General features: G+C 48.1%; 2 protein-coding genes across 3 annotated transcripts in view; one reads left to right on the top strand and one right to left on the bottom strand.

The window, feature by feature from the left end:
• Positions 1-6006, top strand: part of MCM10 (minichromosome maintenance 10 replication initiation factor) — a gene marked incomplete at both ends in the record, with an annotated part of 30382 nt that extends 24376 nt beyond the window's left edge. The window contains 4 exons of the mRNA XM_080717216.1: positions 289-402; positions 3711-3856; positions 5401-5443; positions 5923-6006. Of these exons, the coding sequence (XP_080573342.1) occupies positions 289-402; positions 3711-3856; positions 5401-5443; positions 5923-6006 (387 nt within the window). The remainder of the gene's footprint in view (positions 1-288; positions 403-3710; positions 3857-5400; positions 5444-5922) is intronic.
• A 13278-nt stretch (positions 6007-19284) lies between these two features.
• Positions 19285-27015, bottom strand: UCMA (upper zone of growth plate and cartilage matrix associated; the record flags this gene model as incomplete). 2 transcript variants are annotated; one of them, XM_080717145.1, is made up of 5 exons in its annotated part: positions 19285-19382; positions 21916-22014; positions 26332-26427; positions 26540-26605; positions 26958-27015. In XM_080717145.1, the coding sequence occupies 5 exons, from the start codon at positions 27013-27015 to the stop codon at positions 19285-19287; spliced, it is 417 nt and encodes a 138-aa protein (XP_080573271.1). The 2 variants fall into 2 exon arrangements, with proteins under 2 accessions (XP_080573271.1, XP_080573272.1); XM_080717146.1 differs by lacking the exon at positions 21916-22014.
• Positions 27016-27469: the final 454 nt, after the last annotated feature.

Raw genomic sequence — 27469 nt, 5'->3', positions numbered from 1 at the left:
TCCGGGCTATACCTTCAGCCTTATTTTATCTTTTTATTTGGAAACAGGGTCTCGCTAAGATGTTGAGAGCTTCACTAAGTTGCTGAGGCTGTCCTCAGACTTGCGATCCCCCTGTCTCAGCCTCCCAAGTACTGGGATAACTAGCATGTGCCATCACGCCCGGCTCCTGTTTTGATTCTTATTTCTTATTGAACTGAATAATTTGAAAGACTAATTGAGCCCTATTGTTGACATGCCTGAGCACATGCTGGGACGTGTACCAGTGCTCTCCTGCGTTGTGTCCTTCAGACCGAGGCCGAGCTGCAGGAATGCTATTTTGAGCCACTGGTGAAAAAAGAACAAATGGAAGAAAAGATGAGAAACATCAGAGAAGTGAAGTGTCGGGTCGTGACGTGCAGGACGGTGAGTGGCGGCCGGGCCTCCAGCAGGAGGCTGCTTTTGTGCTGGCGGAACTTAGCAGGGCGTTGGGAATCTGGAGCCGGGCGTGGGGGTGCACGCTGTCATTCCAGTACTTGGGAGACCCAGACAGAAGGGCCGCAGGTGCCAGACCAGACTCAGCAGTGTAGCAAGACTCTCAACAACTTAGTGAGACCCTGTCGCAAAATAAAATAGGGCTGATGGTGTAGCTCAGAGGTGGAATGCAGAGCCCGAGCGGTGTGGCCACATCTGATGACATGCGTCTTTAATTAGGCTGGAAAGCAAACAGTGGAGGGATCGGCTCCCTGCCGGGTGCAGTTGGACCTCTGCCGGCGGGTGCTGGGGGACATTCTCCGCTGTCTGACCACAGCCTCCACTTCCGCAGGAGTCTCGCCTCTCTTCCCTGTGGCTGTGGACCCACGGGGTTCTAACACTCTCCCAAGCTCTGATGTGGCCTCAGTCGAGCGTCCCAGGCCCTGAGACCTTGCCTGAGCTTCTTGAGTTAGCATCTCGTCTTAGGATCCCCTGCTGTTGCCTCCACCGTCGCTCCACTTGCTAAACTGAATCTCAGGTCGCGGTGGGAGTTGTATTACTCTGTAGAAGTTTTACCCCGAGTCTGTTAGGAAATTCCAAGTCTTCTATTCCTCAACAGTACTAAAAAATGGCAAAGTTTAAAAAAAAAATGTTCACTGAACACAATTCCTTTCCTTACCACTCATTCCCGGTCCATGTAAGAGGAAGAAGCTAGCCACGGCATGGTGAGACGCGCCTGTAATCCCAGTATGTGGGAGGCTGACGCAGGATTGCAGGTTCGAGGCCAACCTCAGCAATTTTGTGAGAACCTCCACAACTTAGTCAAACCCTATTTCAAATAAAATAGGGCTGGGGTATGCCTCACTTAGAATGCCTAGGGCTCAACCCCCAATGCCACAAAAGGAAGGAAAGAAGGAAAAGAAGAGGCTTAGCTTACCAAATATACTTCTTTTAAACCCATAGTTTCTCATAGTTTGGAGGATTTGTTTTATTTAGCTGCCACTAAAAGGTAGGAATTTTTTTAGAAAGTTTATGCTGTGGAGAATAAGTGAAGATGATTACTTCATAATTTTTGGAAGAAAGAAAAGCTCACCATTGCACTTTATCTCAGCTGGTGGCCTTTGGTCTGACAGAAGTACTGCACCCAAGGACACAGCTCATGTATTAGTTTCTTGTTGCTGCTGTAACAAAGCACCACAGACTCAGTGGCCTAAAACCACTTTTAGTCCTGTAGCTCATAAGTCCTTAGGTCTCACCAAGCTAAGATCAAGGCGCTGACACGACTGCGCTCTCTGGAGACTCCAGGGAAGACGCTCTTGTCGTTCTGAGCTTCCAGAACCAGCCTCATTGCTTGGCCGCAGCTCCCTCTCTGTTCAAGCCAGCAACGGCAGGTTGAACTCTCACGTCATCCAGTCATTCCAATTTCCTCTTCTGCCACTGTGTGTGTGTGTGTGTGTGTGTGTGTGTGTGTGTGTGTGTGTGTGTGTGTGTGTTTCTGGGATTGACTCTTAGGCCTTGTGCCTGCTAAGCAAGTGTTTCACCATTGAACTTCACCTCCCATCTATCTATCCTTCCACTCCTACCCGCCATGGTTCTAGAAATTGAACCCGGGCCGTTCTATCTCTGAGCTACACCCCCAGCCCCATCTTACTTTTTATTCTGAAGCAAGGTCTCAGTGAGTTGCCCTAAGGCTGGCTGCAAACCTCTGATCCTCGTGTCTCAGCCTCCCAAGTACTGGGGTTACGGGTCCGCGCCACCAGCTCTTCTCCTTTCAAGGAGCCTTGGGACCACAATTCCACCTGCCACAGCAGCCGGCCACCCCGTTCTTCACCTTCTGAGGTTGCGAGAGTCGAGAGTAACTTACCCAGACCCGGTGTAATTACCAGAAGCGACATAGCACCCTCCTGGCCCCTGTCTCAACAGGCTACCATTTCTCGTTCTCTTCAGCCCTTGGAGCATCAAAGCTAAAGGTGAATGAGGTAGCATCTCTGTTTTGGATTTGCTCTTTGTGAAACCGAAGTAAAATAAACTCACCAGGCATCCTGGCTCACCCCTGTAACTCTAGTACTTGGGAGGCCAAGACAGGAGGATCACAGGTTGAAGGATAGCCTCTGCAGCTTAGTGAGACCCTCAGCGACCTACTGAAGCCCTTTCCAAACAAAAAATAAAAGGACTGCAGGTGTAGCTCAGGTCTAGTGTCCCTGGGTTCAGTCTCAAGTACCACAGAAATTATAATAAGATCATGTTTTTTTCTTAGATCGTGTAGGAAAAATGAAAGAAATACAGATCAGCCTTTAAAAATAGGCCCCAAATCCCCATTACCCTATAATCAATCATTGCTATCCTATAACGGGTCTAGGACAGACTAAACTAACCAATTCAGTTTATAAGCCTGGCGTGGTGGCACATGCTGATAATCCCGGTCCTGGGGAAGGCTGTTACAGAAGGATCACAAGTTCGAGACTAGCTTCAGCAACTTAGTGAGGCCCTTAGCAATTTAGGGAGACCCTGTTTCCAAATAAAAAATAAAATAGGGCCGGGCGTGGTGGCACTCGCTTGTGATCCCAGCATTTGGGAGGCTGAGACAGGAGGATCGCGGTTTATGGACAGCCGCAGCTACTAAATGAGGCCCTCTGCAATTTAGTGAGACCCTGTTTCAAAATGAAGAATAAAAAATAGGGCTGGGGATGTAGCCAGGAGGTCAAATGCCCCTGAGTTCCATCCCAGACCTACAAAAAATAAATAAATAAACTAGGGCTGGGGATATAATTCAGAGGTAGAATACCCCTGGGTTCAATCCCCAGCACCACAAAAAAAGGAAAGAAGTTTACATTACTTTCCTTCTCTGGCTCTTACTCGGTGTCACAGAAGGTTATTGTGTTCTTCCTGCCCCACCGGGGACTGAGGTGGACACTAGAAACAGCAGTGTGAGCCGGTCAGTGGCACGTGCCTGCAATCCCAGTGCTTGGGCGGTTGAGGCAGGAGGATCGCGGGCTTCGTGGTGGGAGTATAGCTCCAAGGCAGAGTGCCCTGGGGTCAGTCCCCAGGAAGGTAGGGGGTAAAGAAGGACAAAGGAAAGAAAGGAAGGGAAGAATTAACAGGAGGAGTCGAGAAGCCGCTGAGTCACGCTGTTGGGGTGTGGTGCGGTCCCTCAGGGGCCCGGGCAGTGACAGGAGACCCCAGGTTCTGGGAGCGGGTGGCCCTGGCAGCTGCCCGGCCTCCATCAAAGCCTTCACACGTGCGCTGTGTGGTTCGCGCAGTGCGCCTACACCCACTTCAAGCCCCTGGAGACCTGCGTCAGCGAGCAGCACGACTACCGCTGGCACGACGGCGTGAAGAGGTTCTTCAAGTGTCCCTGCGGGAACAGAAGCATCTCCCTCGACCGGCTCCCCAAGAAGCACTGCAGGTATGGGGTGTCCCGGCCGCTCGGGGTTCCTGACTCTAGAGTTCCTGGCGTTCGGAGTCCAGAGTGCTAGCTGGCGTCCCTGCGCGACAGCCTCGCCTGCTCCTGTCTCCCAACGCCTAGCGTGGTGCCTGGTCCTCAGGAATGTTTGTAGCAGGGGCCGGGCGTGGTAGCCACGCTTGTAAGCCCCGCGCTTGGGAGGCTGAGACAGGAGGATCGCACGAGTTCGAAGCCAGCCTCAGCTACTCAGTGAGGCTACCAGCAACTTAGACCCTGTTTCCAAATAAAATATTAAAAAAAAAAAGGTCTGGGAGTATAGCCCGGAGGTAGAAAGCCTCTGGGTTCCACCCCCAGTACCACCAAAAAAAAAAGAAAGAAAGAAAGAAAGAAATGTTTGTAGCATAAACAGGTGCATAGGGTGGACTAGCGAATGTTTGTAGCATAGGGTCGACTAGTGAATATGTGCTCATTAGGAGCTACGGCACAGATTCTTCTTTCTCCAAGAAGTCTTTGAAATTTCTTTAGCATGTAAGTATAAGCGTCTTAATGTTCTCTTGCATGTGTGTGTTTTGTTTTGTGGTCCTTGAGCTGCACCCCTAGCCCTGTTTTACTTTTTATTCTGAAGCAGGGTCTCGCTAAGTTGCTGGGGCTGGCGTTGGACGCGCTTTCCTCCATCTTTGTCCTGCCCTCAACAGCATTTTGGCCAGAGTACAAGGTGGCAGCTGATGATTTTTTTTTAAATTGTATGCATCTGGGTTTTTTTTTTGTTTGTTTGTTTGGTTTTTTGTTTTGTTTTTTAGTGGTCCTGGGGTTTCTGGAAGCCCTTCTACCTCCAGGCTACACTCCCAGACCTATTTTTACATTTTTATTTGGAAACAGGGTCTCCTAAGCCAGCGCGCGTGGCTGGCTTCAAACCTGCGCGATCCTCCTGCTCTGCCTCCCAAGCACGGGGATTACAAGCGTGCGCCACCACGCCCAGCTGCATCTGGTTATTTTTAACTTCTTTTTATATGATTTTTAGGCCTTTGAATTTTATCTTAATTTTTCATTAATATCTCTTATTCATTTTCCCACTGAGGTTTTTTTTTTCTCCTTTACTTACAGATGTACCTGGGGTATTTCAGATCTTAGTCCCATAACATTTTAATCATTACACATGTATTTTTCCAATCTGAATGGTTAGGGATAAGTCAGAGTTTTCTTTTTCTGTTGACTCATCTCTACCTTTTAAGTACTTTTTTTTTTTTTTTTCTTATACTGGCGATGGAACCCAGGGGCATTGTACCTCCGAGCTACACCCCCAGCCCTATTTTTTACTCTGTTTTGAAACAGGGTCTCGCTGAGTTGCGAAGGGCCTCACTAAGTAGCTGAGGCTGTCCGGGAACTGTGATCCTCCAGTCTCCGCCTCCCAAATGCTGGGATTACAAGCGTTCCCACCACGCTCTGCTCTTGTTTTTTCCCTTCACCTCACAGTGCGCTGAGCCCGTTGTCTTTGCGTGTGTGGGCCTATACCTGTCCACTGAGTAAACCTGTCTTTTGTATTTCAGTAACTGTGGCCTCTACAAATGGGAGCGGGACGGGATGCTAAAGGTACGTGTGTTGGCTTGCTGTTGCTGTAACCAAATACCTGAGATCAGCTTGGAGACAGGAAGCTTGCTTTGGCTCACCCTTCAGAGGTGACCCGTGGTTGGCAGGCCCTATTGCGTTGGGGCTTTGGGCCTGTGTGGCGAGGGAGGAGGGAGCACATCGTGGGGGGTGCATGGAAGAGTGGCCCCTATTACATCATGGCTGGGAAGGACGGAAGAGGAAGGAACCCGGGTCCCACAGTCCCCTTCCCTTCCAGGCCACAGCCCTAATGACCTGCAGCCTCCCACTGTACCCCACCACCTCCCAGCAGCACCATGCTGAGGACCACAGCTTCTGGGCGTGTGCCACTGGGGGCACTTTAGATTCAAACTGTTGCCATGTTATTTGTGTGCTAATTTGTGACTAAGTCTAGTGACCTGGGAAAAGAATGTTAAGCCATTTCTTATTAAAGCACTCTCGTTTGTTTTGTTTTGTTTTTTTAGGAGAAGACTGGTCCAAAGATAGGAGCTGAAACCCTGTTACCAAGAGGAGAAGAACATGCCAAATTTCTGAATAGCCTCAAATGACCCTGACTTTGGGCGCCTGCCCAAAGTGACCTTGCTTCCTGAGGCTCCGGAGAAGCCAGGGATTGGCTTCGTGTGGCCCGAGCTCCTGATTGACACCATTAGAAACAAAAGCTATCCTTAGTTACCTTCCTCCGTTACTTTAACTTGACACCAAATTTAACACTGATATCCAAGTGGAAAGTCAAGATAGCGTGGTCCGTCCTGTTCTGGCTGCGGATGACTGCACTGTGCACTCACAGAAGTGCCTGTCCCCAGACTGGAAGGTGAGCTGAGAGCCGTCTTCTGGGTCCTTCAGTTACTGAGGGCGCCTTCCCCAACCACAGTAAAGCTCTACTATGTATGTGGACACTCAGAGGGGGGAAAGTGAATTTAGCTTACTTCTCACTCGAGTTACATTGCTTAGCTTCTGGGTTTCCTTCCTTGTGTGTACACTGAAGAAGGTTGGACCAGATGATGGGGAAGTGTATCTTTCAGCACTCAGATTCTACATGGAAAGCTCTTCTTCTAGAGGATGATGGCGCTGGCCCTTAATAAAGTCTTCACATGCCGACATTAAAGCCAAGTCTTTCTGGTCTGTATCTCGGTTTTGCGCTTTGAAATTGGTCAAGTCACAGAACCACTTTCGGTTCATTTCAGTTCATTTAAAGAGAAAATGGGAAGCCGGGCGTGGTGGCGCACGCTTGTAATCCCCGCGCTTGGGAGGCTGAGACAGGAGGATCGCGCAGGTTCGAAGCCAGCCTCAGCTACTTAGTGAGGCTCTCAGCAACTTAGTGAGACCCTGTTTCCAAATAAAATATAAAATAGGTCTGGGGGTATAGCCCAGAGGTAGAAAGCCTCTGGGTTCCACCCCCAGTACCACCAAAAAAAAAAAAAAAAGAAATTAAAAAGAGAGAAAATGGGAGCCGGGCGTGGTGGGCGCGCTTGTCATCCCAGCATTGGGGAGGCTGAGACTGGAGGATCGCGGTTCACGGACAGCCTCAGCTACTTAGTGAGGCCCTCTGCAACTCAGTGAGACCCAGTTTCAAAAGGAATAAAAAATTGGGCAGGGGGTGTAGCTCAGAGGTCAAATGCCTCTTGGGTTCCATCCCCAGACCTACAAAAATAAAATAAAGAGAAAATTGGAAGCTGGCCGTGGTGTTGCACACTTGTAATCCCAGCATTTGGGAGGCTGAGACAGGATCGCAGGTTCTTAGTCAGCCTCAGCTACTTAGTGAAGCCACAACTCAGTGAAACCCTGTTTCAAACTAAAGAATACAAAATAGGACTGGGGTGCAGCTCGGAGGTTAGAATGCCCTGGGGTTCTATTCTCAGTACTACTAAATTAATTAATTAATTAAGGAGAAAATGGGGACAGGCATGGTGGCACATGCTTGTAATCCTAGTACTTGGAAGGCTGAAACAGGAAGCTCACAGGTTCAGTGCTAATCTCAGTAACCTAGTAAAGTCCTTGATTTAGTTAGATCCTGTTTCAAAATGAAAAAAATGACAACATAGGGCTGGGGTTGTGGCTCAAGGTAGAAGGCCCCTGGGTTCAATCCCTAGTACCACAAAAAGAGTAAAATAAAAAATAGAGAATGGACTGTCTGCTCTTAAGAATATGTGGAGCTCTGTAATGGAAGCATATGCGTGTGTGTGTGTGTGTGTGTGTGTGTGTGTGTGTGTGTGTGTGTGTGTTACTAGGGATTGAACCCAAGGGCATTCTGTCGCAGACTAACTCAGTCGGGTCGTAATTGTCCGCTCCCGGTCAAATCCTCAGAAAGATGGGGCAAAAGGTAGGTGAAGTTCTGCAGAAACTTATCTGCAGCGATTCTTTCCCCTCTATGAATTCCTTAAGTTTTTAGGTACGACGCTTTGGAAAGAACCTGAGGTGGACAAAGGCTTCTCGAGCCAATGACACTTTATTACAAAAACCCCCAAAATTTATACCCTTCACCAGTAAAGTTAATAATAAGAGAAAAGGGAGTGAATGCAATCACTGTGAAATAATAATGAATGACATGTAAACAAAGGTAATAAAACTAGTCCTTCAGCTGGCTGTTGGCCTTCGAGAGATTAACTCCAGATTCTTTCCCAGGTCTTGCAGATAAGCAGTTCCAAAGGGCGACCTCCCAGGAGAAACAGGCATGCCCAAGGCTTGGGGGCTTCTCGGAAAATCTTCTTTAACTTTCTTGGAACTTTCCATCTTTTGGGCTCAGTTCATATAGCAAGTGTGGGGAGATGTGGTGATTCAGATGGATACGATAGAGTTTCTTCAGGTGTTGGCATCTTATCTCCTAAATCTGAAAGCTTAAGCAAACTCACAACACAGTTTGGCAGACAAAATACCACAAACAACACCACAAAGTTCTTGGTTTTAATTGTCAGTTGTATTTCCTTAACTGCTGAACACTCTTCTTTAGACAACAAGCCTATTAAAAGCCTATCCATCTTTAATAATCCATTTCCCTGTCACAAGCCCTCTGCAACCTGCTTCTAACTTTCCAATTCCTTTCTTTCCCAGTTGGGACGTTCTTATGATAAGCTCTTCTTCATGCAAAAATGCTTTTCTTACTCTTATGGTATTTCCTTTCCTTCATACATATATATTTAGAATGTCTGTCCTTTATTTTGTCATATTCATTCCTAACCATGCGGCCAGCCTCTCTGTCTCCGGGAATGCTCATACTGGGCGTAAAAGTCAACAATCTTTTTCCTTGGCTCTATTGTATTTGGGCAACTAAGTTGTTCATCAACTAAATTGCTTCGAAGTCACACACAAGGTTTTATCTTCTCTGTCTCTAGGTCGGATCTCAAGGGTAAACAGTTACCTTGAACTGAGCTACCTTACCAGAGTTAATGGCTTAACCTAAGTTAGTGATAGGAATGAGGGTCGGAGACCATTTGTGATTGCTGCAGCTGGAATGCTTATCACAGCATCTGAGTTCTAGCCAGTTTTTTCATTACTATTGAGCAGAGCCAAGGACGTTTAGACAGATTTTTAGAGAATTTATTTCCACGGACTCAATTTCTTTCGTAGTCCTGATCTCACATCACCGGAGCAATTCGTGTAGAGAGTTAAAAGGAATCATTACCAAGAAAATAATAGTCATGAAGGGTATCTAAAAGTGGGGGGTACTTTGGCCAGAGACGACACCTCCTTCTCGGGGCTTGTTGCCGATTGGCTATGTGGAGTGGGGTCTCAACACATAGATGCCGAGGCAGCAGGCAGTCTCGGCAGCATTCTACCTCTGAGCTATCCCCCCCTCAGCCCTATTTTATTTTTTTGAAACAAGGTCTCAGGTTGATGAAAGTCACTAATTCCTGAGGCTGTCCTCAAACCTGCAGTATCAGCCTCCCAAAGTACTGGGATTATAGGCAGATAACACCACGTCCAGCACAAATCTTGTCATTTTTAAGAAGAGATTTGACACTTCTACCAAAACACACATAAAGCATGCATGACTACTGAAAAACAAACTGAACTGGGTGTGGTGGCCCACACCTGTGATCCCAGTACTGGGAATCTGAGACAGAAGGGTCACAGGTTTGAGGCCAGTGTCAAAAATTTAGCAAAAGGCCATGTTGCAAAATAAATAGCTGGGCGTGGTGGCGCACGCTTGTAATGCTGAGTGAGACAGGAGGATCGCAGTTCATGAACAGCCTCAGCTACTTAGGCCCTTTGCAACTCAGTGAGACCCTGTTTCAAAATAAGAATAAAAAATAGGGCTGGAATTGTCACTTGGAGATAGATGCCCCTGGGTTCCATCCCCAATACCACAAAATAAATAAAATAGGACGGGAGTTGTATCTTGGGAGTAGAATGCCCCCTGGGTTCCATCCCCAGTATCAGAGAAAAAAATAAAGACAGGGCTGGACATGGTGGCACACACCTATGATCCCAGTTCTTGGGAGGCTAAGACAGGAGGATCACAGGTCCAAAGCCAGCCTCAGCAATTTAGTGAGGCTGTCAGCACCTTAGTGAGACCCTGTTTCCAAATTAAAAACAGACAAAATAGAGCTGGGGATTTAGCTCAAAGGTAGAATACCCTGGATTTGATCCCTAGCACCATAAGAAAAGGAACCATAAAGATGGACTCGTGTAATTAGGTGCCATATATTTTATTATACAGATCAAACCCTATGTAAATTACCACAAGGATTTAGTTAGATTCCTCTGCCTGGACAAGCTGATTTTCCAAACACTGTTGGACCCAAGTAAACGTTGGTACCACCTAAAGCCTGGACAAATTGGTAGGATTTTTGTATTGAGATTTGAATTCTAGTTAGACATCAGGTAGATTTCCTCCAAGATGGAATTATACTAGGAATATAATATTTGTGGGAGGTAATGGACTGGTTTTTGAGAGCCAGAAATGAAATTCACATGCCTACAATATCATAAAACTGGCCGAATGTGGTGGCGCACGCTTGTAACCCCAGTGCTCAGGAGGCTGAGACAGGAGGATCGCACAGGTTCCAAGCCAGCCTCAGCTGCTTAGTGAGGCTCTCAGCAACTTGGTGCAACCCTGTTTCCAAATAAAGTATAAAATAGGTCTGGGAGTGTAGCCTGGAGGTAGTCAAGCCCCTGGGTTCTACCTCCAGTACCACCAAAAAAATAAAATAAAAAATCATAAAATTGTTACTGCTCTGTGGACAAAAGGTATTGTATGTGACTCCTGTGTTTCCCCTGAGGTTAGTCCTCATAACCATGCTTTTGAGACTGCTTCACTTTTCAGAAGATTTTTTTTAAGTAGCAAGAAGATAAAGCGTTTAGTTATTAGTAAGAACCAAAAGTCTGATATTATTAGTGGCTCATTTAGAATAGATGCATTCGTTCCATAAACTTAAACCATAGCAATAGCAAGTATGTGAAGTGTGACAGCCACAAAGAATATGAACAGATGGTATGAACAGAGGGCATCACCAAGTCTGCGTTTACTTATATGTTGTATAATAAGCTAGTGAAGTTTTATGGTGAGCCGAATGTGGATGCCTTCCTGTTTAAAATTTTATTTTAAATATTTAAAGATATAATGGAATCAATTCTTGGCTATACTAAATCTTGGAGAGCTTTCCTTTGGGATGTTTTGTGTGCTTTCTTAAAATATTCGGGTTATGACGCTTGTACATTGGTGTGTGCCTGTAATCCCAGTACTTGGAGGGCTGAGACAAGAAGATGGGAAATTAAAGTTCAGCCTCAACAAGTCAGTGAGATAGTCAGCAACTTAGTACACCCTTTTCCAAAATAATAATAAGGACTGTCCACCAGGTGTGATGGAACAGACTTGTAACCTCAGTACTGAGGAAGCTGAGATTGGAGGATCACAGGTTTATGACCAGCCGCCTCAATTTAGGCCCTCCACAAATTAGTGAGACCTGTTCTAAAATAAATAGGGCTGGGGGTGTAGCTCAGAGGTAGAATTCCCTTGGTTTAATCCCCAATACCACAAAAAAAAAAAAAAAGGGCTGGGGATATAGCTCAGGGGTGGAATCCCCCTGGGTTCCGTTCCCAGTAGCAAAAGAAGAATATTCAGGGCTGAAAAGGACTACAGCAGTGTGGGGAAACTTCAGATATGCTCAGTGAAATCAGTCTTAATCCTACCTTTTACTCCTGTTTATCATTGAGAATTAATTGCCTTCATCAAATCAACACATTTAAGTTTTCCTTAAGCTCTCTGTGGGAAGGTGTTGTGTCACCACGGGCCATCAGAACAGGGTGAGAACTGTAAGCAAGATTAGCAAAAGCTGGCTGGCGGAGCATTTGAGGAGATCCTGGTTGATCTGAGAGTTTATTTTATTTTTTTTTTGTGTGTGGATCTGAGGATGGAACCCAGAGGCATTCAACCTCCAAGCTACACCTTTTGCCCTACTTTTTATTCTTTATTTTGAAACAGGATCTCCCTAAGTTGCAGAGGGCCTCACTAAGTAGCTGAAGCTGGCCATGAACCTGCAATCCTCCTGAGGCCCTTTGCAACTCAGTGAGACCCTATTTCGAAATAAAGAATAAACCCCCCCACCCGGAAGGACCCGGAGGTCCAGGCCGCAAGGCCCCGACCCCGGGTGGATGGGTGGGCACGCACGGGGCACCCTTAGGCGACACCCCCACCCCCGGAGGCCCAGGCCGCAAGGCCCCGGCCCCGGGCAGGGTTGGTGGACGTGCATGGGGCACCTGCTGGCACCCCCCTCCTCCTCAGAAGGGCCCTGGGTGGAGAGGGGGAGGCTCGACCTACCCATGGGAAGGCATGGTACCGGGCAGGAGGCCGAGTCTGAGTCCGGGGAGGCCCGATGCCAAACAGAAGGCCCAGCCGCAAGGTATAGAGGAACCCAGCACTGCGGTGCTGGACCAGGCCACGGTGCCCTTAGAACAGCAGATTCTGCTCTGCGTGGTGAGGCTGTTGGACTCCACTCTTGGAAGGGAGGGGAAAAAAAAATTTCATCGCTACTGAGTACCTGATCCCACATCCTCCCCAAACCACACATACTCTCTTCACTTATTTTAAAAAAAAAGGAAAAGAAAAAAGAAAAATATTCAGGAGGGGTTAAGATGGCAACGGCGGCAGCTAGAATATTGGAGATGCAGACAAAACATATCCATCTGAATTGGAACTTTTGGAAAAATTCCCCGCAAAGGAGGACTTCTGCTTCTCTACATCGTTAAGAATCCAGACATCACCTGTAAGGAGAGAGTCTAGCGGAGACCTAGGAGGAAGGCGGTGGCGGCAGCGGTGGCCACGATGGCGGTGGAGACTTGTGTTTGGGAGAGGCAGACATCTGATCCAACCCACCCTGATCCTCTGAAGAAATTACCCCAAAGGTCGAGTGCTACTGTCGTGCATGCTTAGGAACACTGGACGTTATGTGGTATGGGGAAAGAGCTTGGGAAAGATTTGAAATGGAGGCAGTCGCATTGGCAGTGGCAAGTACTCGGGGGAGGCAGAGATCTGATGTAATACACCTGGAACTTTTGAAGAAATTACCTCAGAGGCAGAATACTACCACCATGCACCCTCAGGAACGTGGAACAACCTGCTGGGTGAAGAGGGTGCTCAGATTGGAGCCTGCCGAGGGGTGAGGCCGGGGCCGGGGCCAGCAAGGCCGGGATCAGAAACTGCCGTGAGGCAAGGACGGAGCTGGGACTTGCGAGACCAGGATAGGAGCCTGCTGAAGGGTTAGGCCGGTGCCAGGGTCAGCGAGGCCGGGATTGGAGCCTGTCGTGAGGCAAGGCGGGTGCTGGGGCCTCCGAGGCCGGGAGCGGAGCCAGCCGAGGGGTTAGTTCGGTGCGGGGGCCAGCAAGGCCAGGATCGAGGCCTCCCATGAGGCAAGGCCGGTGCTGGAGCCAGCGAGGTCGGGATCAGAGTCCTCCGGGTGGCCAGGCCACTACTGGGGCTGTCAAGAGTGGGATCGGAAATTGCAATGTGGCATGCACAGAGAAATAGCACAGAAAATAAAATCCAGATGTTTCTCCTAATTAGCAAGAACTAGGAGGAAAGGGGTAACAAGAGGAGGTCGAGTAGTAGAAAGGGCCCTATTGAGAAGCATTTAAGGTGACCAATCAGAGGGGAGGGGACGGGGGAGGATGGAATCTCTTTAAAACTCATGAGGTGCGTAAACAAATATATCAAAGATAATCACCAATTAAGCATGGGATCAAGGGAGGGGGAGGGAATGAGATGGGGATTAGATGAGGGCTTATTGCATGATATGTGCTTGTATATCCTCTCAAGTCTTGTATTCCAAAGTGATGTATGGTTACAAAAAATAAATAAATAAATAAACATTCCACACACACACAAAAAAAAGAATAAAAATAGGGCTGGGAAGCCGGGCGTGGTGGCGCACGCTTGTAATCCCAGCATTCAGGAGGGGAGGCCGAGACCAGAGGATCGTGGTTCATGGACAGCCTCAGCTACTTAGTGAGGCCCTCTGCAACTCAGTGAGACCCGGTTTCAAAATAAAGAATAAAAAATAGGGCAGGGGGTGTGGCTCGAAGGTCGAATGCCCCTGGGTTCGATCCGCAGACCCGCAAAAAAAAAAAAAAAAAAAATAGGGCTGGGCGTGTAGCTTGGAAGTAGAATGCCCCTGGGCTCCATCCCCAGTACCAAGGTGGGGGGTGGGGGCAGGGGCAAGAGCTTTGTGAAAAGAACTTAACAATAGTCTTAGCCAGGCAAGATTCAGCAACAGAGTGAGATCCTGCTTTAAAACAAGAATAATAATAAAAAGTTCTGGAGAAATAGCTTCGAGGTAGAATGTCCCTAGTTTCAACCCCCAGTACCACAATAAAATAAATAATCGATGAGCAGAAACCATCCCAATATTGGATTAAAAAAAGTGTTAGTATATCATAAAATCACAGAGTAAGCCCGATATGGTGGCTCGTGTCTGTAATCCCAGTTCTTGGAAGGCTGAGACAGGAGAAGTGCAGGTTCAAGGACAGTCTTAGCAAGTAGAGACTCTCATCAACCTAGGGAAACTCTTTCCAAATAAAAATTTTAAAAATAGGGCTGAGGGTTGCCCGGCGTGGTGGCGCATGCTTGTAATCCCAATGGAGGCGGAGACTGGAGGGTCACAGTGTGTGGACAGCCTCAGCTACATAGGGAGGCCCTGTGCAACTCAGACCTTGTTTCAAATAAATAGAAAAGACTAAAAAATAGGACTGGGGATATACTTGGAGGTGGAATGCCCTTCGGTTTCATCCCCAGTACCACAAAAGAAAAAAAAAAAAAAATAGAGCTGAGGGTATAGTTCAGAGGTAGAATGTCCCTGGATTTAATCCCTAGTGCTACAAAAATAATAATAAAATAAAATCACAGTATACCCAAGTGATTAACTATAAACCAGAATATTCATATTTAACTGACTTGTTTTTTTAGCAAGTCTTTTAAGAACCAGAGACGGACATTTTAAATTTTGAGCAACTTGTGCTCACTTGGGCAGCACATAATCTAAAATTGGAACAATACAAAGAAGATTAGCACGGCCCCTGCGCAAGGGTGACATGCAAACTCATGAAGCGTCCCATGTTTAAATAAATAGATAACGCCAGGCGTGGTGGCGCATGCTTGTAATCCCCGTGCTTGGGAGGCTGAGACAGGAGGATCGCATGGGTTCGAAGCCAGCCTCGGCTACTTAGTGAGGCTTTCGGCAACTTAGCGAGACCCTGTTTCCAAATAAAATATTTTTTAAAAAGGTCTGGGAGTATAGCCTGGAGGTAGAAAGCCTCTGGGTTCCATCCCTAGTAACACCAAAATAAATAAATAAACAAACAAACAAACAAACAAAGAGACAGGCATGGTGGTGCATGCTTGTAATCCTAGCGCTTGGGAGGCTGAGACAGGAGGATCGCACAGGTTCGAAGCCATCCTCAGCTACTGAGTGAGGCTCTCAGCAACTTAGTGAGACCCTGTTTCCAAATAAAGTATAAAATAGGGCTGGGGGTGTAGCCCGGAGGTAGAACACCTCTGGGTTCCATCCCCAGTACCGCCAAAAATAAATAAATAAATACATTCAGAGCAACCTGCCAAAGCATTAGAACATAATTGGTTGAAAATGAACTGGAGCCGGGTGTGGTGGTGGCGCACGCTTGTAATCTCCGCACTTGGGAGGCGGAGACAGGTTCAAAGTCAGTTTCAAAGTCAGCTGCGCTGGCTTAAGAGACCCTGTTTCCAAATAAAAGATACAAAATAGGTCTGGGAATGTAGCCCGGAAGTAGAAGGGCTTCCAGGAACCCCCAGTTCCACCAAAAAAGAAAAAGGAAAAAAGAAAGAAAAGAAAGAAAGAAAGGAAGGAAGGAGAAAGAAAGAAAGAAAGAAAGAAAGAAAGAAAGAAAGAAAGAAAGAAAGAAAGAAAGGAAAATGAATTGGAAAGGAATAACCCAGCCAAATGAAACTGATTTTTAAAAAAACCACATAACAAGCATACAGAAAATAGGCAAATCACTCTGGACTCATGACAATGACCACCTTCCAAAAAATCTAAATGAAAAAAGGCACTTGATAAGAAATTGCAGAATTTCCCCTGAATCACACACAATCTCTTTTTCCAATGTTTAAGGGACTGTTTACACCCCCAGTCCCTCACAAAACTTCCCTTGTGTGGTGGAGGGAATACTGAGGATTGCATCCAGGGGAATTCAAATGCCTTCAGGATAAATCCCCAGCCCTTTTTAATTTTTATTTTGAAACAGGATCTCACTAAATTGCCAAGACTGTCTTCAAACCTCTAATCCTCCTGTCTCAGCCTTCCAATTACTGGGGTTACAGTAGGTGCCACTACATTGGGTTCCTCCAAAAACTTTTTTTTTTTTAACAGTTCTGGAGATTGAACTCAGGGGTGTTTTATCTTTTGGCTATACCTTAGGCTGGCTTTCTTTCTTTCTTTCTTTCTTTCTTTCTTTCTTCATTTATTAAGTTATTTGTTTTTGTGGTACTGAGGATGGAACCCAGGGGCATTCTACCTCCGAGCTACACCCCAGCCTTATTTTTTATTCTTTATTTTGAAACACGGTCTCATTGAGTTGCAAAGGACCTAAGTAGCTGAGACTGTCTGCAAACCATGATCCTCCTGTCTCTGCCTCCCAAATGCTGGGATTAAAAGCAAGTGCCACCATGCCCAGTTTATTTTTAATTAATTAATTTATTTATTTTGCATGTCTGGGGATGTAATTCAGGGGTATTCTACCTCGGAGCTACACCCCCTGCCCTATTTTTTATTCTTCATTTTGAAACAGGGTCTCACTGAGTTGCGGAGGGCCTAACTAAGCTGAGGCTGTCCACGAACTGCGATCCTCCAGACTCAGCCTCCCCCCGAATGCTGGGATTACAAGCATGTGCTACCATGCCTGGCGTTATTTTTTAGTTTTAAACAGGGTCTCACTAAGCTGCTGAGGGCCTTGCTAAGTTGCTGAGGCTGGCCTCAAACTTGTGATCCTCCTCTCTCACCCTCCAAAGTACTGGGATTATAGGCATGTGCTACCATGCTCAGCTTCTCCCAAAATATTTTTCATTTGTTGCTTATTATATTTTGTTCTTATTAATAATTATTATTTATTATGGTGATTTTTATTATTATTTGCATGTGTATTTAGTACTAGGGATTGAACCGAGAGGCATTTTGCCTCTGAGCTACATTCTGAGCTGTATTTTACTTTTATTTTGAAACAGGATCTCACTAAGTTGCGGAAGGCCTTGCTAAATTCCTGAGGCTGGCCACAAATCCAAGATCTTCCTGTCTCCCGTCTCCCAAGTACTAGAATTAAAGGCATGTGCCACCATGCACAGCCTAAAACATTCTTTAAGAAAATAAAATACCAACATATTCCAAACTAGTGCACAAATATTAATGACAAATTTAATCCTTGACAAATTTGTTTTCAACCACATCCCTGGGACCCTTTAAAAATGAAGGGACAGTAATCAAAGAAGAATAACAAAAAAAAAAAAAATTGACGCCCCAAAGGCCACACTCTTGACAAGGCCGTCTCCAAAACTACAAATTGCTTCTAGTTTCTGATGAAATGTGGCTGCTCAGAGGCCTGGTCATGACATCCTTCCCCCGGCCAAGGAAATAACTGGGCTCGGGTTTTACCGGAGGGCTGCTGGGCTGACTTCGCAAACCCTGGAGTATAAAGGAGCCCTTGTTGGGGTGGGGGGGACAGGGTGACAGAATTTTCTTCTTCAGCCCCTTCCTGCCAGAACTGTCTAGAGCCAACACACCACGCACGCCCCGTGAAGAGGCAAGGCCGGGCTGTTGGTTTAAACCAGCCCCTCTTCCACACCGCCCCAGCTTCTGACAGCTGCATAGCCCAGCCGTTCTTTCCCGCAGACACAACAGGCAGATGGCCGCGGGGTGGCCTGAGTCAGCATCGTCTGCGGCTGTCCACCTGTTCCCTAGCACGGGGATGAGAACCCACCACTCACCACAGCGAAAGGGGGTGGTGCGTGCTGACCCGGCCAGACCGTGGCTCCTTTTCTGTCTAGCCAGGTGAAGGCAACGCCTGCCTACCTGCCTGCCTGCCTCTTTTTTCTTTCTTTCTGAAACCCAGCGGGGTTCTACCACTGAGCTCTATTCCCAGCTCTTTTATATTTTTATTTATAAACAGGGTCAGCTAAGCCTGCTGGCAAATGCTTGTAATACCAGTACTTGGGAGTCTGAGACAGGAGGATCTCAGGTTAGCGGCCAGCCTCAGCTACTTAGAGAGGCCCTCTGCAACTTTTTTTTTTTTTTTTTTTTTTTTGGTGGGTCTGGGGATGGAATCCAGAGGCATTTGACCTCCGAGCTACACCCCCTGCCCAAGTTTTTATTCTTAATTTTGAAACAGGGTCTCACTGAGTTGCAGAGGGCCTCACTAAGTAGCTGAGGCTGTCCGTGAACTGCGATCCTCCAGTCTCAGCCTCCCGAATGCTGGGATTACAAGCATGCACCACCACGCCTGGCTGACCCTCTGCAACTTAGTGAGAACTTTAATTTTGAAATAAAGGATAAAAATAAAGAATAAAAGTAGCCAGGTGTGGTGGAGCAAGCTTGTAATCCCCGCGCTTGGGAGGCAGAGACAGGAAGATCGCACAGGTTCGAAGCCAGCCTCGCGCGCTGGCTTAGGAGACCCTGTTTCCAAATAAAAATGTAAAAATAGGTCTGGGAGTGTAGCCCGGAGGTAGAAGGGCTTCCAGGAACCCCAGAACCACCAAAAAAAAAAAAAAAAAAAAAAAGAATAAAAGTAAAGAAAATAAAGAATAAAAATAGGGCTGGGGGTATAGCTTAAAGGTAGAATTCCCCTGGATTCAATCCCAGGTCCAGAAGAGAGAGACAGAGACAGAGACTGAGACAGAGAGACAGAGAGAGAGACAGAGAGAGAACAAAGTCTCATTAAGTTGCTGAAAATCTTGCTAATTGCTGAGGCTATCCTTGAACCTTTGATCCTCCTGTCTCAACCTCCCTTGTACTCGGGAGTGCCACAAACACCTGGCTTGTATTTTTTTTTTTCTTTCATTCACGTGACTAACTACTAGGACCCCGGAGAAGAGAGAACAGTACTTCCGAGGACAACCTTTCCAAGACTCAGCGTGACTCAGGGTTCACAGCTGCACAGCCACTCAGGTGGAGCCGGAGAGGTCATTCCAAAGGTTGAGCCAGCGTTTTTATTTGTTAGCTATAAGCAAACACGAGCCCTCCTCCCTTCGCGGCCATTCTCTCAGCTGTCGGGGACAGGAGCACTACTGTGGGAACAGCGGCTGAGCAGGAGGAGGGACCGCAGGTTGGCAGCCAGGGGACACGTCTCCAGCTGCCCAGGCTGCTCCAGGTGGCTCAGATGTGGTGGCGGTTGTAGAGGTAGGAGGGGTACAGCCCGTCGTAATGCCACTGCCGCCATTGCTCCACGGCCTCCCGGCTCCTCTCTTCCTGCTCTGGGGAGGAAAGACAGTCGCTGTGAGGCTGGAGAGGATGGGGACCTTCGGGGATGCCTGCCCCAAGGAGTCAGGAGCCACGTGCGCCTGTGAACCCTGGAGTCCTCAAGATCAGAGCCGGAAGGGAGCGGAAGACACGAGTCCAGAGGCCTCGTTTTATAGATCAGGTCCCTGCGGCTGGCTGCCAGTGGAGCCAAGGCCAGCGTCTGGGCTCAGAGCTCACACAGCCAGCGAACACGGAAGAGCCTTACACAGTCACCTGCTCAGAGAAGACAATGGAGACGTCAAGAAGGACCCACACAGCAACCAGAGGACACCGCAGACCACACCTTGAAAAACTCATGGTGGAGTCACTCTTGACCTGGGCCAGTGGAGTGCTGGGTCTCTATACACTGCTCTGTGCTTCCTAAGCTTTAAATGCAAATTTCTGCTTTTAGAAATAATTGGAGCTGGGTGTGGTGGTGCACGTTTGCGATCCCAGTACTGAGAGAGAGGATCGCAGGAGTGCGGCCACCAGCCTCGCTACTTAGTGAGGGCCTGCACAACTTAGTGAGACCCTGTTTCAAAATAAAGAATAAAATGGGGTTGGGTGTAGCTCAGAGGTACAATACCCCTGGGTTCAATCCCCAGCAACAAACAAAATAAAACAAATGCTGGGAGAATGGAAAAACAGACAGAAAAAAAATATGTCAAGGGTTAAAAACCTAAAACATCTCCTTTGCCTTTGTTTTCTCAAATGCAGAATTCCCCCTAAAAACCTATGAACTTGGTTTTGGTTCTTGTGAAACTGGCGTCTGATGGGACAGCCCGGTGACTTGGGCTGATGGGACAGCCTGGTGACTGCAGGGTGTGAAGGAAAGGTCCTCACTAAGTAGCCGAGGCCGCGATCCTCCTGTCTTAGCCTCCCAAGTACTGGGATTACAAGTTTGGGCCACCACACCCAGTGATAAAGGCCTCCCTTTTTTTTTTTTTTTTTTTTTTTTTGTGGTACTGGGGTTCCTGGAAGCCCTTCTACCTCCCAGACCTATTTTTATATTTTTTTTAAATTTGGAAACAGGGTCTCTTTTTTAAATTTGGAAACCTGTGCCATCCTCCTGTCTCCGCCTCCCAAGCACGGGGATTACAAGGGTGCACCACCACGCCCAGCAGAAAAAGGCCCTTTTAATACATGAGGCAGGATGGCTGCTGGGAACCATCCCTCCCCCTGTGAGCCTGGAGTCGGCGCTCCCCGTGGTGCTGAAAACTGCTCTTAGGAGCTCGGTGCCCAAGGCCGGGCTCACAGAGCCAAGCCCAGCTGGGGCTGGAGCTTGGAGCTGGAGCTGGGGTTAGCCTTCAGCTCCTCCAGATACGCTCAAAGTTGGTTGGGCATCTTTTTTTTTTTTTTTCTTCAGTACTGAGAATTGAACCCAGAGGCATTCTACCTCTGAGCCACACCCTCATCCCTTGATTTTTTTGTTTTTGTTGTTGTTTTTGAAATGGGGTCTCCCTTGGTTGCTGAGACTCTCATTACTTGCTGAGGCTGTCATTGAACCTGCCAGTTTCCTATCTTAGCCTCCCAAGTACTAGGATTACAGGCGTGCACCTCCACGCCTGGCTAGGCAGCCCTTTTATGACAAAGTGCTTGGAAAGGCTGAAACATCCAGCCTTTATCACCTAGAACAGGTGATTTTCATCAGCCAAGACAGCTTAGGTGAAGCCAGATTCTCCCACTATAGGGGCCTCAGGGAAGGGTCCAGAAGATGGATGGATTGAACAAGGCCCCAAGGTGGAGCTGGAGGCCCCTGAAGCATTTGTGGGGTAGAGGCCAAGGAAACTCATTGAGATGAGCTCCATGTTTTCTCCTCTTTATCCCCGGGGAGGCCAGACCTGCCCCACTCTTAGCTCCTTCCTTGGCCGCGCTCTGAGGAGGGCCCTTTGGGGGCTGCTCCATTGACCTTCCTCATTCCATCCATCCTTGTGGCCAGTTCCTTGGTCAAAGAAGACCTCCAAGACTTCTATGCATGTGTCCACCCTTGATTTGCAAGAATAGGCACTTTAGTCAGGCTCAGGGCACACACCTATAATCCCAGCACTTGGGAGACCGAGACAGGAAGATCACAGGTTCAAAGACAGCCTCAGCAATGTAGTAAGACTCTAAACAACCTAGCAAGATCCTGTTACAAAAACAAAAAGTAAAGCCGGATGCGGTGGCCCACACCTGTAAGCCCAGCATTCCGGAGGCAGAGACTGGAGGATCATGGTTCATGGACAGCCTCAGCTACTTAGTTGAGGCCCTTTGCAACTCAGCGAGACCCTGTTTCAAAAAACAAAGGCTAAGAAATAGGACTGGGTGTGTAGCTCACAGGTGCAATGCCCCCAGATTCCATTCCTCATAACACACACACGCACACACACACACACACACACACACACACACACACACAGTAAAAAAGGGCTAGGGGTGTAAGTTGGAGGTAGAATGCCCCTGGGTTCAATCCCCCACAAAAGAAAGGAAGAAAGCCCCTCACGCAGACACGGCCCAGACTGCTCTTACCATCATTCTGCTCTTCCACAAAGTTCTCAAATTCATTCCTTTGTTCCTCATAATACTCTTTCCGCAGCTCATCAGCCCGCAGCTTCTGCCTGTTTTCCGCTGTGAAAGGAAGAGTCAAAAGTTGTCCCTGAGATGCTGGTCGTGGTGGTGCACGCTTGTAATCCCAGCACTTGGGAGCCTGAAACAGGAGGATCATGCAGGTTCAAAGCCAGCCTCTTAGGCTCTCAGCAACTTAGTGAGACCCTGTTTCCAAATAAAGTATAAAATAGGTCTGGGAGTATAGCCCAGAGATAGAAAAGCCCCTGGGTTCCACCCCCAGTACTACAAAAAATAATTTAACAATATAAAACAAAATACTAGGAATGAGACCACTGTATGTCCCAGCCATACCACCCCTGGGTATCTCTCCAAAAGAATTAACATTATAATACAATAGTGGAACAGGCTCACCCATGTTTACAGCAGCACAGTTCCACAACAGCCAAATTATGGAACCCAGTAGGTGTCTGTCAAGGGATGAATACAGAAACAAAGAGAGGTACATACACACAGGAAGTCTACTCCGTCATAAAGAAGAAGAAAATTAAGTCATTTGCAGGAAATGGATGAACTAGGGACTATTCTGCAAAGTGAGATTGACCCGGCCCAGAAAGTCAAGGGTCCTGGGTTTTCTCTCATATACAAAAGCTACAACGAAAATATGAAACGCAAGGGGCTGCAGTCAATGAGGAGAGAGGCCAGGAGAATGGAGGCAGGGGCTGGGGAGGGAGCGAGGGAGGGGAAATCAGAGCGGAAGGAAGGAACAGATGGAAGAAGGCTGTGTCCATACCTGAGGGTGTCACTACCCATCACCACCGAGTGTGGGGGGAAGCGGAGGGGTGGGTGGGATACAGAGGCCAATACACCAGTGACGAGCACATCCACGTGTCACTGTGAATCTCACTGTGACATGCAATTACAAGGTACCAAGAAAAGGATATAAAAAGAAATTTCATAAGGAACGTTTCCACCTCCGGGCTACACTCCCAGACCTATTTTTTATTTTATTTGGAAACAGGGCCTCACTAAGCCGCTGAGAGCCTCATAAGTATCTGAGGCTGGCTTTGAACCTGTGTGATCCTCCTGACTCAGCCTCCCAAACTCTGGGATTACAAGTGTACACCACCACGCCTGGCTACAAATGCGATTTAAAGTTAATCTGACATTGATTAATACCATCAAGTCCATTCAACATTTTTAGCACCTGTCACAGCCAGGAGGTAAACTAAATGCTGGGACCTCAAGGGAATTAAGATGGGCGCAATGGCACATGTCTGTGATCCCGTATGGGGAGGCGGAGACTGGGAGAGTCAAGGATTAAAAGACGTCCTCAGCAAGTAGTGAGATTCTCATCAACCTAGTGAGACCTTGTGTCATAATAAGAAATAAAATTGGGCCGAGAGTGTGGCTCAGAAATAGAATGCCCCGGGTTCAATCCCTAGTACCACAAATAGAAAGAAAGATAAAGAGGAAGGAAGGGAGGAAGGAAAGAAAGAAAATAAGATGCTCGGCCAGGCGTGGTGGCGCACGCTTGTAATCCCCGCGCTTGGGAGGTGGAGACAGGAGGATCGCGCAGGTTCGAAGCCAGCCGCGTGCGCTGGCTTAAGAGACCCTGTTTCCAAAAATAAAAATAGGTCTGGGAGTGTAGCCCAGAGGTATAAGGGCTTCCAGCAACCCTAGTACCACCAAAAAGAAAAAGAAAAAAAAGAAGAAGAAGAAAAAAAAAAGAAAGTAAATGCTAGGCGTGGTGGCACATGCTTGTAATCCCGGTACTTAGGAGGCTGAGTGGAGGGCACAGGTTTGAGGCCAACTCAGGAACTTAGTGAAACTCCCAGCAACCTAGCAAGACCCTGTTTTAAAATAAAAAAAAAAAAGGTTGGGTGTGTGGCTTAAACACTGCCTCAGGGTTTATCTCCAGTGAAAGACAGAGAGAGAGAAGAAGGAGGAAGAGGAGGAGGAGGAGGAGGAGGAGGAGGAGGAGGAAGGAAGGAAGGAAGGAAGGAAGGAAGGAAGGAAGGAAGGAAGGAAGGAAGGAAAAAGAGAAGAAAGAAGAGAAAATAAAAGAGAAGCAATAAGTAAGAACAACTTAACTCTTGGGTCGAATGGTTTTTTTGTTTGTTTTAGATCTTGGAGCCTGAACCCAGGCGCTCTGTACCGCTGAGCTCTGTCCCTGGCCCTTTTTATTGTATCCTGAGTCAGGTCTCCCTGTGCTGCTGGCCTTGAACGTTGGCTCCTCCCTCCTCCGGAACACGCTGGTGTTCCGGGCGTGCCCGCGTGCCCGGCCAAGATGGCGCTTTCACACTGTGCGTTGCCGTAGGTATCGCACACACTCCTCCTCTAGAACAGGAGCTCGTCACCTTCTCCTTCCACCCTAAAGTAACCTGGATCTTGCTTGACCCCCGAAGCTTAGAGAAGTCAGGTGCCGGTGACTTTGTTCCAAAAGCAAGTTGCCTGAGCTGTCACCTGCCCCTGGCCCAGCCTTAGCGACTGTTGGCCACCGCTCCCTGCCCGTCCGCAGGCTCCGGCCAGGTGGCTGCAGGGCATTCCTGTCTTGTCAGAGTGTCCCCACTGTCCTGGGTCTCCCATGGCTCCCGCCAAGCCGAGGGGCCTCCGACTATCAGGCACCTTATTGTTCTGAGTCAGCTGAAGAGGACAGAAGATGCCTGCCTGCCCTAAAGTCACTTGTCTTTCCCGCTGGAAGTCTTCCAGAGGGTGCCTCTCTGATTTCAATCAAAAACGACCCAACCTCTAGCACAGCTATCCAGTTGATCTTGGCTAACTTTTAAACCCCAACTGTGTGAGGCCCGGAAATTTTTCCAGTGTGGTTTTACTTATCCAAACTTGTTTTTTTTTTTTTTTTTAAGGAATCTCATCTCTAAGTGTTTCCATCCGTACTGCCCATCATTTGAAAACAGTCCTGTTCTTTTCACTGAGCAAGTCACCTTACCGCGTCTGCTCCCAGACACAAAGAGTTCATTCAGCCACACACACAAGGAAAGAGTCAAGCCCTAGGCCTGCCCAGGACAGTCTGAGCTCAGAGTCTTGGCAGAATCAAGCTCAGGGGTAGGAAATACAAATGTCTTCAAGGGTCTACAGGTCAAGGACACGAGGGTCCCTCAGCTGTGGACCAGGAGCCACCAGCAGGCTCGGACTTACTTACCCAAATGCACTGGAAATGAAGACTTTGGAAAACACTGCTGGCTGGACGCAGCTCTTCCAGGGGCTTATAAATAAGGAAATTAGGACCGTAGGGAGGAAGCGGCTGAGGCCACTTAGCAGCAGAGCTGTCATCAAAACCACCCTTCTCAGCACGCCTGTCCCCTGTGCTTTTTCCTGCTTGTGACACAGTTGCTCCACGGTGCACCGCGCCAATACCTCCAGAACATGCATGGAAGGGCTGTGATCCCTCTGTACTGGGGCATAAATTTCCTCCTTTACAATTGTTCACTTTCCAGAGTGGGGCTGCATCGTGTGTGTGTGTGTGTGTGTGTGTGTGTGTGTGTGTGTGTGTACACACGTGTGCGCGCGCGCATGCGCACGAGCACGCATGACTAAGGATTTTATTTTATTTTTGCGGTACTGGGGATGGAATCCAGGGACATTCTACCTCTGACCTACACCTCCAGCCCTATTTTTTATTCTTTATTTTGAAACAGGGTCTCACTGAGTTGCAAAAGGCCTCACTAAGTAGCTGAGGCTGTACTCAAACCCTGATCTTCCTTTTAATCCTGAATTCCCACTTTTAATCCCGGGATTAAAAGTGTATGCCACCACGCCCAGCTGCTACTAGGGATTTCAACCAGGGGCATTCTACCTCTGAGCTACACCTCCAGCCCTATTTTATTTATTTATTTATTCATTTATTTATTTACTTATTTATTTATCATTTTTGGTGGTACTGGGGTTCCTGGAAACCCTTCTACCTCCAGGCTACACTCCCAGACATATTTTATATTTTTATTTGGAACAGGGTCTCTTAAGCCAGCGAGGCTGCCTTTGAACCTGCACGATCCTCCTGTCTCCGCCTCCCAAGCGCGGGGATTACAAGCGTGCGCCACCATGCCCGGCTTATTTTTATTTTTGAAAGAGAGTCTCACTAGATTGATGGGTGTCAGTATAGCTGAGGCTGTCCTTGATCCTCCTGTCTCAGCCTCCCAAGTACTGGAATTACAAGCGTGCTCCACCACACCCAGCTAGGGATGCATCTTAATATCTCACTGTTCCTTTCCTCCCAGCCCCTAACAATGCCAACACAATCAAGGAAATGTGGGTCACATTATAATTCCTGCATCAGAGCCTCATCTCCCTGATGCCCAGGGGTCTTGTTGAACCCTTGCTTCCGCGGTGCAGAAGGCAGCCCCCACCCTGCATCCTTACCATTGACCTCATCTCGGGACTTGGGGGACCGCTTGCTGCGTCTCCTGAGGAAATTCGAGGCATCTGATTCCTGCATGAAAATCTTCTGGTTCACGCCTGAAAACCAAGACAGACGTCACAACTAGCACTGGGGTTCCAGGGCTGCGGGGTCCAGCGCTGCAGGTGAAGCGGCTCCACCTGCCCGGCGCCAGGGCGGCCCCGCACTCACCTTCCTGGGGCTCTTCTCCCGCCGCCTGCCTGCTGCTCACCGATGCGCAGGTCCCCTCTCGTAGCACTGATAAGAGAGGGAAGGCTCCAGCATCAGAGGGAGGAGCCCCGGCCTGGAACAGAGCCTCGGCAGCCCTTTCTGGGGATGCCAGACCTTATGTGGGGCCCTGTGTCCCTCGCATACCATCTCCCCGGGAACCCACCAGGCTAGCTGTTTTTACCCCCTTTTTTTTTCTGTGATGTATTTCTCTATATAATACAGTGCCTTCAGTGCCTTACACACACACACACACACTCAGACACACACCAATGGCCCTGACAATTCACAACCCCTTCCTATCTGTGCCACCTGCAAGGATTTGCCATGGAAGGTAAGTCTCGTGCTGTGCAGCTCACCCTCCACCCTCCCATGTACGCACCGGACAGGAGCACCGTGGCCGAGAGGCAGGACAGGAGGAGGACCTGTCTCCAAGTCATCTTCCAGAGGCTGAGGCTTCCTCCAGGAACCAAGGGCAGACCAGCGTCCTGCAGCCCTGGTGCTGCCAAAGCTGCCGCCAGCGCGTCCTCACTCCTGAGTGAACAGGCCAGGCGATCTGGAGGGAGGCAGGAGGCCGGGATGCCACTGGGGGAGTGGGAGGGGTCCTGGCAGCGCCTTCCATTGGCTGCTCCTGGCTGGAGTACCGGAGATGTTTCTGGCGCCTGGCAAACCTCTACTAAAGCAGAGCTTGTAGTCCCTGCCTGGGACAGTTCCGAAGTGGCCTTTCCAATATCCACAGCCAAGAAGTTGCTGATGAGAAGGCTCAGCCCAAGAGTCAGGATGACAGAGCCCAAGGAATGTTTTTTTTTTAATTTAATATATTTTTATTGGTGCATTGTAGTTAAATGTCTCAATGGAATACAAGACTTGTGAGGCTATACAAGCACACATCAC

Source organism: Muscardinus avellanarius, assembly GCF_963383645.1.
Source record: "Muscardinus avellanarius genome assembly, chromosome: 20".
NCBI lineage: Eukaryota > Metazoa > Chordata > Mammalia > Rodentia > Gliridae > Muscardinus > Muscardinus avellanarius.
Note: the sequence above shows the minus strand (reverse complement) of the source record. Positions and strands in the feature narration are given on the sequence as shown.